The sequence below is a fragment of the Pseudonaja textilis genome, chromosome 3, assembly GCF_049901715.1.
Source record: "Pseudonaja textilis isolate UNSWEBS1 chromosome 3, rPseTex1.2, whole genome shotgun sequence".
NCBI classification, from domain to species: domain Eukaryota; kingdom Metazoa; phylum Chordata; class Lepidosauria; order Squamata; family Elapidae; genus Pseudonaja; species Pseudonaja textilis.
In genome coordinates, this window is record NC_141992.1 from 135,135,078 (window position 1) to 135,151,552 (window position 16,475).

At 37.6% G+C, this 16,475-nt stretch overlaps 1 protein-coding gene across 5 annotated transcripts in view; it reads left to right on the forward strand.

The window, feature by feature from the left end:
* The window catches only part of SYCP2L (synaptonemal complex protein 2 like), a 39,809-nt gene that overhangs the window by 15,162 nt on the left and 8,172 nt on the right, over window positions 1-16,475 (forward strand). For all 5 annotated transcript variants that reach the window (XR_015743110.1, XR_015743111.1, XM_087930846.1 and 2 more), the window contains exons 16-26: window positions 2,638-2,741; window positions 3,670-3,751; window positions 3,952-4,063; window positions 7,268-7,325; window positions 8,370-8,431; window positions 9,086-9,137; window positions 9,899-9,945; window positions 10,671-10,719; window positions 13,111-13,270; window positions 13,763-13,812; window positions 15,566-15,692. Coding sequence is in view for 3 of the 5 variants with exons in the window: in XM_087930846.1 (XP_087786972.1) it covers window positions 2,638-2,741; window positions 3,670-3,751; window positions 3,952-4,063; window positions 7,268-7,325; window positions 8,370-8,431; window positions 9,086-9,137; window positions 9,899-9,945; window positions 10,671-10,719; window positions 13,111-13,270; window positions 13,763-13,812; window positions 15,566-15,692 (903 nt within the window). In the remaining 2 variants the exon portion in view is untranslated. The remainder of the gene's footprint in view (window positions 1-2,637; window positions 2,742-3,669; window positions 3,752-3,951; window positions 4,064-7,267; window positions 7,326-8,369; window positions 8,432-9,085; window positions 9,138-9,898; window positions 9,946-10,670; window positions 10,720-13,110; window positions 13,271-13,762; window positions 13,813-15,565; window positions 15,693-16,475) is intronic.

The window sequence follows — 16,475 nt, forward strand, 5'->3', positions numbered from 1 at the left end:
GTGAGAGATACTCAATCATAAGCACACAATCGTGCCTACCGTCTCTGTCCTATTGTCCCCAATTATTAGTTCCTATTTCTTACATTTAAACTATGTTTATTCTTATTTCTATTGTATTGTAAGCTTTTGACAGAATAAATAAATAACATAAATAACCAGTATTTTTTTGATCAAGGAGGGGACATAGTATAATAGTCATTTCATGTTTCTGATTAGAAATAGTTTGCATTCCTTTGCCTTCTCGCTCCTCTGCCTTAATAGAAGGAATGAAAAGTTAAAATGAAATTTGCTCAGTGTTTGTGGCCATGCTTCAATTCTCCCGAGACCCATCTCTCTTTCATAGGTCTTGAGTCAGGCTGTTTAAGGTGTTGGCTGTACTAATGTATTTTGATGATAGAAAGAACCTTTTTTGTGCCTAAAACTGGGATAATGTGAAAGAGCCAACAGTCCATGCCCCACTGAATCAGTTTTCTCAGTAGACGTGCAGCTTACAAGTGAAGATGAGTCATGGCAAAATGGGGTCAAAGCGGGTGAGAGGAGAGAATGAGAGAAAGTGGGAGATTTAAAATGCAGGGCCCTTGTTAGAAGATTTACTCCTGAGTGTAACACAAAACATAGGAAAGCTCGAGGCAACAATTCCTACTACTGGAAAAATTCTTGTCATTAGAAACTTATTTCTGATGTTTAATTGAAAATGTCCTCCTTGTGATTTTTTTAAAATGTATTTTTGTTAATTTTCTGTTATCCTGTTATTCTGAAGTATCATAGTTCCAGCAGCATTCTTGACACCTATATATTTTCTTATCTTACATAACCTAACACATTGTATTTATATTTATCAAATGTTTATTAATACTTTTAACTATAATTCTTAATCTTATATTTTTATATATTTACAAATTTAAGTTTTACTCTCTTAAGGTTTCTTACAGTGAATTCCTTGTCTTATTTCTTAGTTCTGTTTGCTACCTAGTCGTACCATTTATTCCAAATTGAGAAATATTCAGTCTTCTTTTACTTTTAGTTTCAATGTTAACATATTCATTTCAGCACTTTCCATTATTTTTTGTAATATTAGTTCTTCATTGGGGATATTGGGGTTTTTCCAAACTTGTGCAAAGGCTATTCTGGCAGCTGTTATAATATGTAGCAGTAGATATTTTACTTCTTTGGGGGTCCTCCTTGTAATTTTTATCTGCTGGTTCGATTCCTGGTGTCAGGGCACAAAAAAAACCCAATTCTGCTCTGTCTCTTACATGATAGATGTTTAGAAAGTCTCCATAAATAGAGGAGAAACTTGATCTTGTGGAGGGTGATGAAAATGGTGAAGGGTATATCACTTCTCTGTATCTGCATCATAATGAGATATCTTATTAGTGGTCAATTTTTGAGAAAATTAGGGATAAATGTCAAAGGAATCATTAGAAATTACAGGTAGTCCTCGACTTATGACCACAATCGAGTCCAAAATTTATGTTAAGTGAGAATTCGTTAAGGACGTTTTGTCACGTTTTGCCACGTTTTGCCACGTTTCTTGCCACAGTTGTTAAGTGAAATCACTGCAATTGATAAGTTAGTACCCTGGTTGTTAAGTGCATCTGGCTTCCCCATTGGCTTTGCTTTCAGAAGATCACAAAAAGGTAATCACATGAGCCTGAGATGCTGTAATGGTCATAAGTATGAACCGGTAGCATCTGGATTTTGATCATATGCTCATGGGGATGCTGCAAAGGTTGTAACTCTGAAAAACGGTCAAAAGTCACTTTTTTCAGTGCTGTTGTAACTTTGAATGGTCACTAAATGAACTGTTGGTAAGTTGAGGACTACCTGTACTGCCCTGGAAGACATGTGAGTTGTGATGTGATGACCCAGGGTGTAACACAAACATAACAAAATCCAAAACGTAAATAAATGTCCTTTAGTACCTCCAATTTGGTCCCACTGTTCAATAATACTCGGAGATAGAACATACTCAAAAATAGTTTTCAAAAGAAAGCAATACAGTCCGAATTTAATGAGCAGATAGAAGTGAAATAAAAAAAACAAACAAACTACAATGACGAAATTTCCACAATGGAACAAGAGAAGTATTTACTAAATTCAAGGCGATAACAAGGCACAGTCTGTTGGAAGGACGCCAACCAAGATAACTTCAGACCAAAATAAAACACTCTTTGTTTCCAGCGTTTGCCAGTACGCAGGTCCAAACTCTTATTCAGTTGTCACACCTGCAGCCCATGAAGAGGATCAAGGCCCTCTCCTCCCGAGGAGACCACGTCTCTCCCTTATCCTCTCCTCCCTGCATGCCCTAGGATGGAGACAGGATGGGCCTGGGTCCTCTTCTGACTGCTCAGCCGGCCTCTGCCCTTCCCCAGCCTCCTCCACAACCTCCAGAGCCACATTTCCACTCCCTGTGGGCTGTCCCTCCTCTCCCTCAGAGTCAGTCTTCACCAGGGACATGACATGTGAAGTCAGTGAGTTACAGGTCCAAAAATCTAGTCCGCAGCAGATTGGAAAAGCTGGTCTGCAATAGTTGATCTGGATTAGCTTTCCTGTTGACCATTTTATCCTGTTTCTTGCCCTTGGTTGTATTTTTTTTTTGATATGACAATAGTAAATAACATTGTTTTATCACAGTAAGCATTCAGCCGGAGAGGAAAGAAGATCTTATAGAAATTGATTCCGTATCAGACATTCTGACATCGCACCAAAGCAATGACTTGGTTTCTCCTGTAGTAATCGTAAGTATATTTGCAGCTTTGGAAAACTTGGGTGAATTATGATTGCCAAGGTCTGTTATTTGCTTCGTTGCAAATTACGAATGAAAAAAAAAAGAAAAGCAGTTCTCCCAAATCTCCAGCCTCATCAGCCTGCTATTGAGAGGAGAACAGCCATCACTATAAGGCTGCTAAGTTGGCAGTCAAGTCATCATCTTCATAATCCCTTACCGGGAGGAGTCTGGGCAACTGAACGGAACTAGCAGAGTGTTTTAATGGCCGGATGCCCTTCCTGTTGCCAATGCAGGGTTTTATATATTCCCTGTGTGCCCAGAGAGAGAAATGCCTGCCTCTACCTAGGATTGAACTCACAACCTCCTGTTTGTGCTCCACCTCTAGGGCACCGCACCACTCCTATCAAATTTAATGGTGTAGGAATAAAATAAGAGGAAACAAGAAGAACTGTAATAGAAATATTGCAAAGCAAGTAGACAGAGTCGTAAATCTTGAGGCGCTCCAATATTGATCATGCATTCCAAAATTTACCATTGAATCATACACCTAGGGACAGGCTAACAAACATACAATTTATCCAAACAATTTCATTTATTTTGGACGGAATTATCCAAGAAATTCAGAATGAATATTAGCCCACCATACATTTAGTGGACAGTCAACTTACAAATACCTTTTGGGGATGGCCCAAATGGAGAAAGAGACCAAGGTATATAGCACCCGATGAGCTGCTTATTGGACAATTATTCATTGGACAATTATTTCCCACTGAGCAGGAAAACAACAGGTTGGTTGTTCTGTTAGCTGCTATAGAACTGGGAAAGAACACTGCACTTTCTGGCTTTTAAGAACTATTTCTCCTCAATTAAGATTTATAAAAACTCCCCAGGTTAATGGCATTAATAATACAAATGGTATTGATTATCCCCTTATCTAGAAGAAAATGATTAATTCTGCAGCAACTGTGGTCGATGGAGAGAAAGAGAGCTGGCAGCTGGAAAACAAAAATGGCTTTCAAGGTCAGATGCTCTTCCTATTCCTTCATGTGATTCTTCACAAGGCTTAACCTTAATCCCATTAAAACCAAAAAGATTGGTTTTAAAATGATGTCAGGAAGCCTGTTGAGTCATATTGGACGTAAAAGTAAATGCTTGTAAAATCTCTGGTTATACATGATAGAAAATGCAGCTGTGTCTTTTTTCTTATTATTCCTTAAAAGCCTCCAGTGGTAGGTCTTTGGTTTCTCCATCATGTTCAACAAATGCGTTGGCCGCTTCTCCATCCACACAGAAGTTGAAACCTTTTCGGCTACAACCAAAGAATGACGCTGAGTAAGTGTTCTAGCTGCACAAACCTCTCTGAAAAAAAGATTTTAAGGAAAAATGTAACGTTTGTAAATAACATAATTTTTTACCATAATACCATGTTTATTTGAGACCATCTCTCTTTTTGGAAGTTTTCCAAATATAGTAGATGTAATAGCACAGGGGTGGGCAACTATGGCTCTTCTATGAATTATGGACTTCAACTCCCAGAATTCCTGAGCAAGCCATGCTAGCTCAGGAATTTTGGGAGTTGAAGTCCACAAGTCATAAAGGGGCCATAGTTGCCCACCTCTGTAATAGCATCTTAAATTAAGACTGGGCAATTCGTGGATTTAAGGGACTACGTTTTCCACTAATTTATACCACGCATGACAGTAGTTAGGAAAGTTGTACTCCAGCATCAGTGGTGGAATTCAAATTTTTTTACTACTGGTTCAGTGGGAGTGGCTTGTGGGCATGGCGTGGCTTGGTGGACAAGGCAGGGGAAGGATACTGCAAAATCCCATTCCGTCCCCACCCCATTAACCTGCTTTCCAGCTCTGTTCTCCTATGCAGGGCAACAAAAGAAGACCCAGCCAATCAGCTGGGACTCAGGAGGCAGAGAATAGATGGGGGGGCGGGGCCAGTCAGAGGTGGTGTTTGCTGGGTTTTCCGAACTACTCAAAATTTCTGCTACCAGTTCTTCAGAACTGGTCAGAATCTGCTGAATACCACTTCTGTCCAGCATACTTTGAAGAGCCACATATCAACTGCTCTACAGATTGATCTTCCACACCTGAACATATTTCTCGGTAGATAGACACTGTGAACATGGGAGGATATACATAAAGGTTTTCACTGTCCGTGACTGGATTGATGCACTCCAGAGGAGAAATGCTTAAACATGTCCATTGTGTGTGTCCTGATATCCTAGACTGTCCAGTGAAACACAAGTGCTTCAGAGGTCTTTAGAACAAGGAATGTTCCTCTCCCTGCCTTTTATGATCACTTGTTGAGGGAACTGCTGTAACATTTATGCATATGAGTTGAGAGCTGGCTTGAATTCCTACTCAAATATACAGTATATAAATCCCCTATCTATTATTCCATCTCAAAGCTATACCCTGCTTTGGATTTGAAGACATAAAAATGTTCCAAGTGCAGAGGGCTGTAAACACAACACTTCTTTAGACCAGTGGCTTTATGGTGTTGCTCATTGGTGCCGTTTGTATCTCAGATAACAGATAATCAGAGTTGGAAGGGACCTTGCAGGTCATCTAGTCCAACCCCCTGCCCAATCAGGAGACCCTACACCATTTCTGACAGATGGCAGTCCAATCTCTTCTTGAAAGTCTCAAGTGATGGCGCTCCCACAACTTCCGAGGGCAAGCTGTTCCATTGGTTGATTGTTCTCACTGTCAGAAAGTTTCTCCTTATTTCCAGGTTAAATCTCTCCTTGTTCAGTTTCCATCCATTATTCCTTGTCTGGCCTTCAGGCGCTTTAGAAAATAGCTTGACCCCTTCCTCCCTGTGGCAGCCCCTCAAATATTGGAAGACTGCGATCATATCTTCCCCTGGTCCTTCTCTTCCCTAGACTAACCATGCCCAGTTCCTCTAACCGTTCTTCATGTGTTTTAGTCTCCAATCCCCTAATCATTCTGGTTGCTCTTCTCTGTACTTTTTCTAGTCTCAACATCTTTTTTATAGTGTGACCAAACCTGGATGCAGTACTCTAGGTGTGGTCTTACTAAGGCTTTATAGAGTGGTATTAGTACCTCCCTTGATCTTGATTGTATCCCTCTGTTAATGCAATTTAGGATTGCATTAGCTTTTTTTGGCTGCTGCTGCACACTGCACACCACAAATTCCAAAGCAATTCACAGCCCTAGTAAATTTATTTCTTAGCATTTTCTATCTGAATACTGACTTAAAACAATACATAATACGAGATGTAGCTGATAATGTATTAATTACAGGGAAGTTTTTGTATGTCAGACAAATCCAAAATGGAAAGATGTTTTTGGACACAGTTGAATTTATTAGTTAGTCTTCAAATTATCACAAGTCACTTAGCAACTGTTCAAAGTTCTGATGGACCTACCTGTGGGATATACAGTATATCACCTGAATTTGAAGTTCTGATGGTCAGTGCCCCCTCCTGCAGTCACGTGAACAAGTTCTATGACAGTTTTGTCATAAATTAGCATTTATTCAGGTTTTTTGGCAAAACTATACCCATAGTGAACTATTGGACTGCAGTGTTTCCTTAAGGACAGCTGCCACAAAGGTAATGTCTTACAATGGTTACAGCTCCTATAATTTTCAGTTGAAACTGGTTGACTGTTCTTGTGCCATTGGTAGTTTAACAATAAACTACAATCAGCTGGCTAAATATGAAACTATATTCCCACTGATTCTCAATATCTCTCTGGGCCCATAACCAACGTTATGATAGGTACAGAATAACCCTTGAGTAACAAGGATATGCACATGGAAACGTTTATGAGAGTAGTTATGAATAATTATTCAGCCACACACAGCTACACTAAATTGAGTTAAAGTTTACTTTAAGAAATAGCACAGTCCAATAAACAGTCCAGGTCATATATGTTTAACAGTCTAAAGAATATCCAATTACCGTTTGCCTTTGTCATTTACAGTAAACAAAGATATCGAAGTCTAAGCACAGCATAAACCTTAGATAGCAACAGAACGTCAGAGATACAGAATGTCAGAGAGAACAAGCCATGATCTCTAGCTCCCTCTTATGGCAATTCGCAACACAACCAATCAATCGGAATATAGTACAAATCAACACAGTGACTTTGGCTTAAAGCTACAAACATACATTGTTGGTTTATATATTGCCAACCCAACTAATTGGTGGACTGATTCCTAACATTAGGCATGCTCCATTAAGGTTTTAACTGGAGCGCTGCTTATATTTCAGTGAGCTCTGCCAACATGTATAACTAAATGTCACTCTTTTTGTACTACTAAAATGTCTCAAAGAGACCAATACATTGTTTGAAATGGTGTCAAATACTCTCTGCATTTTTACTTTTCTAGAAAATGCAGTTCGAAACTGTAGAATTTGGTTTTTTTTAGTGGATGCATTTTAAAATTGATAATATCAACAATTTTAACACTTTAAATTTAAACTGATGTAGTTGTTATAGTGTTGTGAGACTAAAGAATTTCTTTTGTTCTGTTCCTTTTTATGGCATGTAGTGAACCAGATGTGGAAGGAGAAGCTGATATCCATCTTAGGGAAACCCACCCTTTAGAGGTATGTTATATCTAGCAACAGTGCCCTTTTCATCCTGGTGCTTCCCTGGTATGTTGGAAGTAGTCAGCTCCTGTAATTTTCAATTAACCATTGTAGGAATTCATACCCAACACATGAAGAGGTCACAGAGTTGAGCAAGGGTGAATGCAGCATGGTTACTTTGGGAGAAGTAATGTGCTTTCTTCGCTTTTTGTTTTTATTACTCTATTTTGTATGATAATTATTTAATGGAAAAAATAAGGTTGAATAAAATAATGAGGGCCTGGGCTTTGTAGGTAGCTGGTTAACAGTAATGCGTGTCTTGTAAATCAACAACATTTATTCCTGAACCCCATTACTACCAATGAAGGATTGGTGGCAAACTGGATGATAGATTAGATAGTTCCAGTAGAAGAGAAATATACTGTAGCTCCACAATGCATGAATTGTGGAGTCCTTGTTATTTTCTGAGATTTGTTGTTTGCTTGCTGATGTTTAATTAACATCAATGCAAATGGATGTCAGGTTTGCCATCCTCCCCAGCAGCCAACACCCAAGTAAACAGGGTTTAACACAAGGCAAACAAGCCAAAAACAATACCCTAATCAAGAAACTACCAAGGGAAAAAAAATCAAAATTGGCAGGGCAAGCTATACTATAGGATATAAGCCCAACACTGATTTGCATTGATGATGTTACCAAGATGGGTAATTAAATGCCTGAAAGGAAACAAGCTCAGAGACACCAAGGACACCACAGATTAGGTAGCAAAATAAGGAAGAAATGATACTGCCAGTGAAAAGAGACCACAAGGTGAGATTCTGGCAATTCATTTTTTTTTTCTTTTCAATCAGTTGAACTGATTCTGCAAGAAACTGCTTTTGTTGCTAAGATATAAACAGCTTAATGATATCTCTAGACTCTGTTTTTGTTTCGTTTCGTTCCCTTCTTCCTAGCATTTTCAATAAGTGCATGGACTGTCCATTTTGGTCCGAAACTTTTTGAAGCAAAATAAATTAAATGTTCTGAAAATGGTAAACAGGTGGCTTTGTCTTTCTGTTCCAGGATGATATCCTAGAGAAGAAAAAACAAGCAAGAGGTTCAAGGAAGGAAAGGATGGAAGCAGAGTAAGCAACTGTTTGTAAAGTTATTTTAAATGGATACACAAAAAAATATGACGTCACAGTACCTTACATTAAGCTTGAGATTTTCATCCCAGTATTAGAGGAAATAATGTATTATAGTTTAGCGAGGGTGAACTTTTATTCCTGTTAAAAATACACAGAACTGATACATAAGAGGCTTTCATTGTCATTAGTGTCACAAGAACACCTTAGTTCAGTCAGTATCATAATGTAGACCTTAAATGATCAGATGGGAAACTGCTAGAAATCCTACCTTAAAAGAGCAGCTCACGTTTTACAGCTTCCAAACCTTTTCAAAATGGACACAGGTATCATTTTTAATCTGACAGAGAGGAAGTATGAAATATATGGGTGCTAACTGTATAAAATTTAATTTAGTTAAAGTTGCATTTTGTTTTTGTGCTAATTTATTGACTGTATTACCACAGTCCAGTCTATTCTTTAATAGATTCTTCCACCAAATCATTCAACTTAAGTCTGAAAAAGGTTGATGCACCTCTTCACAGAGGCACAACCAGTTTTTCTGTGCACTTCTGGGAGTGTTTTGTTTTTGAGAAAGCTTGATCCTCTATATCCGTAGTGCCAAAATTGCATTTGAAAATAATCAGTGACTTACACAAGGCATTTATTTTTTAGGATGCATGAATATGAATTTCACTTTTCATCTGATCAAAGCACACATGATACGGTAAAATATGTAATTAAACAATTATTTCTGTGGGGAATGTTTACAGGCAAATTGATTGATGGATTGATTGTTTACATTCAGTCAGGTTGCTATGGACTCTTCAACAATCCCAGATAAAGTTTCTTCAGAAGAATTTACATAAACAATTTTAGTTGTGTTCTTTATCTCTTCTATCCCCGTATTTCTAGTAAATTGTTAATGGTTTCAGCCATTTTTAAATTCAGTTCTTTTTAAATTTATTTTTCCCAGTGTGGCATAAATAATTCATTACCAGTAGAAAATTAGAGAAGAGTTCATAATCAGGTTCTATTATAGCTTAGTAAATGCCTCATTCTTTGCAGGATCAAGGTTTGCCTAAGACCTTATCAAGAATCTACATAAATATCTAATTCCATACCTATTTAACAATACACTTAACTGTACAATCAGGTCCAAAATGTTGTGATTCACCAGCATTATTTCCATAGATTTGGAAAATATTAATTAATTTTTTATTAATTTATTTGTGATAAGACTTGGACTATATCTTGGTAAAAATACCCTTGGAATTGTTCAGAACAAATCCTACCAACATAAATTCAGAAGCATGCGTGATTATTTTGTTAATCTGTCTGGATGAAAATTAGGTTTGTCTAGTTGTTGGTAAAGATCAAAGGCTTAGTATTTAAAGAACAATATTATTCTTGTTTTACCTTAAAATCTTTGTCCCATTTTTCTGTTTCCTCTTTTTTGAAACCATTTTGATTTTGATTTGTTTTCAGGTCTCTGCAATGAAGCAAAAGAAATTTGTCCACGGCACTTTGCACAAGTACGGGCACTTTTTATCATGCTGTTGGAATAGAATTATAACATGCATTAGGTAACCAAGGTGAAAAGTCAAAGAAAAAGTGGTGCAGGTAGTCGTTTAGTAACCACAATTGAGATTCCAACTCAGTTGTTCAGTGAAGCCATTGCTAAGTGAAACGGCAACTAAGTTTATGAACTTGATAATCCAGCTTTCCTTTGCTTTACTGACCTGCAAAGGAAAGGAAGTCAGGATTGGTCATAGAGTTACTATTTCATGAGTGTTGTAAGTCTAAATGGTCAAGGAAGGAAGGAAGGGTAGCTTATGAAAACATTAGGCATTCTTTTTAATACATTTGGATAATTCTCCGTCCTGGAGATTCATATTGTTCCTGCCCTATTAGAATTTTAGAGACCTCTTAAGAGCTTACTGGATTAGAATATCTGTGGAGATCTTGTGTTTTTCTTACACATTGGAAAGTGTTCTCAGAGAACAACCTTGGGACTCTTAATTTTTGGAGCTTTGGGGCTTTTAAGTCCTACTTGGCTGGATTATGTTCAAGTAAGACATATTAATGCCAATATAAACCACATTTAGAAGAAAGATAAAGGTGGAGAATAAAACCAGATGCGTTTAGGAAATGCAGTCTTTATTTACTGGGCACTGAGGTATAGGATTTTGCAGAAATAATGCTAAAGGTTTTTCTGCGGACACTGTCTCCTTCATTCATAGTCTTATATTGCATGCAGGAGTCTGGAAAAGGGAAATGTGAAACTGAACAAGTTTGAGAGAAGTCTGGTAATGTCCAATTTTCATATTTATTATAACCTATATCACAGTTTATGGGCACCAAGTTCAGACACCCAAATGTTTGTGATTTCAGGGCTATAACTGCTAAATGCATTTTTCTGAATTTTTAAGACATTTGATTAGTTCTGCCTAACATATTACCCACTACTTGAGCAGTGCATGAAATGAGAGATCGGTCATCTCTCACCATCTATGAACTTCATCTAATACGTTGTCTTTCATATGTCTGGGTCAGTCTAAGTGCTTTGTTTATTTTTTCAAGAATGGCCACTACTTACCTGAAACTGGCATGAAACTAATCCTTTTGAAGGAGAGATGCCAGGGATGCGCTTGGAAAGGAATGTTCCGGTCTCCCCCAATTGGAAGTACATCTTCTCCTCATTTAGAGGCCACAATCTGTTTCTTAAATCGGAAGTCAAAATGATTGCTAAACAAACTCTGTGTGTGTGTGTGTGTGTGTGTGTGTGTGTGTGTGTGAGAGAGAGAGAGAGAGAGAGAGAGAGAGAGAGAGAAGAGATGAGATGAGATGAGATCTCTGGTTGTTGCCAATGCATTCAGACAAAGTTACCTTGTGCAACTATGCATGCCAATGTTATTTTCTTCCTAGCTTGCATTGTTGCCAAGTGCATGAAATTTGATTGTAAGTGAGCGCATTGGTCAAAAAATTTAAAATGCTGTTGTATTGGCAGTCACTAAACGAGGAAGTTACTAAAAAGGAATGGGTGTACAGCTTTCAGAATTCCAGTACAGCAACATTGGTGATCGGTCCAAACAGCCCAAATGGGAAAGATTCTACTGTTGCTTTATCTTTCTACATTGCCTACCATATCTGTGCTAGAATATAGAATTACTCTAGAATAGATTTGAGAATAGACATGAAAACCATAATTCTATAATTCCTGCTCTGTCTTTCTCCCTTCCCTGAAATGACTGTCAAGTCTGAAGATTTCTAAAAATCACAACTTCCAGACTTGTTATCCAATCAAATTAAGGCTTGTGGATATTAAATTCTACCATAAAGAACATGACAGCACTTTCTTCATCAAGAGATAAAAACTTCAGTGTGTAGCCTCCTTTCTTCTTTGCCTGTCTTTTGGACTTAACTGTCTTGATCAGATCAGACCAACCTGGTACCTGCCAGATAAATCTATGTTGCCGCACCCATTATCCAAAGATCCACAGGGTTAGAATATAACATACTTTCATTTTATGATGATGAACTGATCAATAGAAGAAAAATACATATGCATTAAAAGAAACAATACAAGCTCAGGATTGATAAATGTAGCAATGAAAAGAAAAGACCTGACACTTATTTCCAGAACCTCTCTAAAAACATGGAACATGTTGCTTGAAAGACTTTTTCATCTCTTCTTTCTTGGGAAAAAAAAAATTCAAACCAAGCAACATATATCAAAACTCTGTTGTTACTAATCAGGTTTTTTTTTCTTACTCTAATACTTTTTCATAATTCTTTTAGTCGGTCTCCGTGCCCCCCCCCCCCAAAAAAAATCTATGAGTTGTGCTATCTCAGTAGATTCCAAATTCGGAGAACTTTGACCAGATAATACCTGGGAGGTCCTGTGCCCAAGAAGGCTGGCGTAAGTCTGATGTAAGGAATTCAAGGAATGAAACAAGGAATGCAAAGGCCCTTTTTTAGTTCATTAAAGTCTTGCCTCTCAGTTTTATTTGGGATTCAGGCAAGGGCTTTTCATGTGAAGCTGTGATAACGATTGAAGGTCCTGTTTCCAAGGACTTTGTTGACATCCTTGTCTTGCCCAGTGATATCTGCTGATCGTTCCAAAGGTGCTTTTTCAAGAGGCAGCTGGACTTTCTGGCTTCTCTTTGAAGAAGTTTCGCTTCTCATCCAAGAAGCTTCTTCAACTCTGACTGGATGGTGAGGAAGTCAAAACACCCCTTTCCAACCTCATTCCCCAACATCCAGTCAGAGTTGAAGAAGCTTCTTGGATGAGAAGCAAAATGTCTTCAAAAAAACCCCAGAAAGTCCAGTTGCCTCTTGAAAAAGCACCTTTGGGACAACCATGACCTGGAGGACTGAGAATCTCCATAGACATATCTGCTGGTTGTTACCATTTTTAAGACCAGGGCAGGGTACTTAACCTTAGAAGCGCTATGTGCATTCTATTTGTTTTGATGCCTTGAACATTCAGTTTCCACACAATATTGAAAAAGGGATTCCTAAGCATTTTAGACAGTTTTCCCCCAAGGGAGAAATGTGGTTCCAAAACAAAATAGGTACACTGGACCCTTAAGGGTTAGGCTCAGTAATGAAAGTGAGCGACACACTTAAATGCTTCTGGAAGGAAATTTTGTAATGGCAGTTGAGTGGCACTGACTTGCTTCCATTTTTCCCCCCAGCCTTCTAACTACAAGGCTCATCTCTTTTCTGAAAGTAACTCAGAGTCCTTGAGCAATGGTACGAGTGAAAAAAGCTGGATCCATAGCTCTCAAAACAACACGTTGCCCAAAGTGGCAGACTACACTCGGAAAAAAACAAAAGTCAAAAGAAGGCTAAAAGGTAAAAAAAAAAATGATTGGAAACTAGTTATTGGTTTAAAATGTTGCTAGAAGTAATTAGTTCAGTGCAACTTGTTTCCAGGTAACTGTAGATAAAATTAAACCAGGATTTCTAAAGCAGAGGTCTCCAAACTTGGCAACTTTAAGACTTGTGGACTTCAACTCCCAGAATTCTCCAGCAAGCTGAGTTGAAGTCCACAAGTCTTAAAGTTGCCAAGTTTGGAGACCTCTGTTCTAAAGCAAATATTAGGGCTCCTAATTCTTTTTAGCTCAGACTTAGACTTACAGCATTGTTACAAAAGTGTGTGTGTGTGTGTGTGTGTGTGTGTATGCAGGTGTGTAGGTATATAGATTTGCCAGTGTTCAGTATCATGTATTAATGATTTCTAAGTTTGCATATTACATATTACTTCCAACTTGTTCCATTAGTACTGTAATATCCATATCATCTCTTCTTATAATTGCAAACATTTATTTATCTCTCCTCTCACAGTATTGCCTTTGTCTTCTCCAAGTAGTGGCAATGATTATGACGCAAAGAAAGTAAGGAAAACTGGAATTGTGACCTTTTCTTTTCTTTTCTGATGGATGTGACTGCCAGATGCATAGAATATGTAGAATTTTATTTGTGCTCTTTTTATACCTGTGCTCTTTTTTGTTTTACGTTGCTCTGTCCTTAAAATACATAAACTCTCCTTGTACAATGTTAGAATTTCGATGAATATAAAGAAAGGATCTACAACTGCATTATTGTGGATATCTTCAAATATTTTTTTAAAAAAATCAAATTACTTTAAGTTTCGCATGGTTAAGGGAGAAGAACCAAGTATAAGGAAACTATGTTGGTTCTTATTTCTTCTATTGAATTAAAGTTTCAGTAGGCTGTCATTTGCTTCAAGAATGTAGCTGTATTGTCAACAAGCATTAGATCTTTTAATATATATATACATAGGAAGGAATGGAGGAAACTGAGAGAATTGATCTAGTAGTAATGTCATTATAATAAAGATACTTTATCTTTTTGGCAATCTTGGCCTGTAACAAAGGTTGGAAATAGACCAGGAAGCGTAACAAATAATTTCTGATTTAAAAGTCCTTTAGATTTGTAATCATTTATACCTGTCCTAACCTCCAACCTTCCTTTGTGAAGCCAGAGGCAAAAATGTCTGTCAAGGGAGTCCCTGTTCAGTCTTGGGATCCTTACGCTTACAGACACACCTGGAATGAAACAAGCTAAGGATGAGATACATCCCTTCTAGTAGATCTTTTGAAGAGACATCTTCATTAAATTCTTCAAGTTCTTTTGTAATAGGATTGGATTGAAAATTTGCCCTGCCTTTTTGGGGGGGCGGGTCCTAGCTTTTCTAAGGCCCTTTATGTCAATATTGTTGTTGTTTTTTCTCGTAGATTTTACATTACCAGTATCTTTTGATTGTAGAACTTTGTACTGTTTCTACGTTTAATTTAGTATATTTGATCCTCTTAATCTCCAATCTTCATTCCAGGCAATATTAAAAACAAACAAACATAGCAATTCATTCTTCTTTTCAATTTTATTCTTCAGCATATTCAGGCAAAGCCAAGACTTTAAATCTTAGCTGTGGTTTTTACCAGACTTCGTTAAAAAAAGGGGGGGGGGGGGTTAGATTTGCTGTCCTCAGAACTCTCAGCCACAACAAATTTAGACAACATGTACTTTCATCTGAGTAGTAGCAACATCCATGCATGACATTAAGAGTTCAGTGAAAGATTGTTAAAATTCTGCTGCAGAATAAATTAACTAGAACTTTTTTCAGGTTGTTGAACTTTTTGATCAGTGCAGGGAGTCTTCAGGTGAGGATAACAAATGGGATCAGGAATTGTTGCTAAACAGCACAGTTATAAAGCATGATGTCTTGTGATCACATCACTTAATGATGGCAATTCCGGCAGCCCTGATTACCGTCTTTAACCAAGGACCTCATTCAATTGTGACTTCCAACTTCTTCCCGATTGATTTTGCTTGTGGGAAGTTGGCAGGGAATATAGGAAATCATAGTTGTGACTTGAGTCAGTGTCATAATCGCAAGTTGGGTGCGATTATGCCCAGATTATAATTAAGTGACCGCAGGGATGCTATAGTGGTTGAAACTCTTGAGGACCATCATAAATTCCCCTTGTTTAGCACCATTACAACTTTGAATGCATGGTTGTAACCCAAGGACTACCTGTACATAGCTGCAGTAAGTGAAACAACTTGAATTGCAGCAGGTCTGTTGTTAGGTGTTTGATTTGATGCTTTTGGTTTCTTCTCTAGGTGAAAAATTCAACAGTGCCCAGGGACAAGATACCGAGAAGAACAAAGTCACTATCAGAGACGTCTCACTGTACAGCCCATTGTCCAGTTCATGTTTGTTCAACTCCTAATTCACATATTAGACAAAGTACGTGCCTCTGTCCAATGTCATTTGAACTCTGTTTCTAAAACTTTATATCATATTCTAGTGGTGTGGACTTAATCATACTGTAACTGGCAATTCAGAACTCTGCTCCTTTCACTATTGTCTCAGACTGTGTGTGAACGTGCAATTTTATTATTTAGAAATCTGTGTTATGTAATGTAATAGGATTTGGAATGCTCTCCATTAGTTCTTTGTGAAGACATGGAGCAACTTTTGTAGCAGACTATTGCCATCTTGTGGTGTGCCAGGAGTATGTCATTTTCATTTAAAGTTTTAAATTGGCCCACAATCTGAGATGTTTGAAACCTCTTCAATTTTGAATGTCTGCATTATAATATTTAAAATTGAAAGGAGTGTTTACATTTTTAAAAAATAAAGCTTGATTTTGTTCGTCACTTGTGAGAATATTTTTCTAAAGGAACTCTCCATCCTCTAGTCATAATCCTACATACTGGCCCTCAGTTGACATTATAGAAATTATTTAAACCATTACATATTTACCCTTTAATCATCAAAACTACAGCACAGGTTGTGAGGATCCTATTTTTTTTTTACACATTAAAGTTTAAGAAATGAAGTTACCCTTGAATGATAGGTGGCAGTAGCAAGAATGACCAAACTACTCTCCCAAAATAGGAGGGAGAGTCAAGGTATGTAGAAGGCTTCTGGAAGATGAAGTTTGAGAACTCTAGATTTCCATCTTATGAACTCAGGCATTCAGTACAGGTAGTCCTTGACTTACAACAGTTCATTGAGTGACAATTC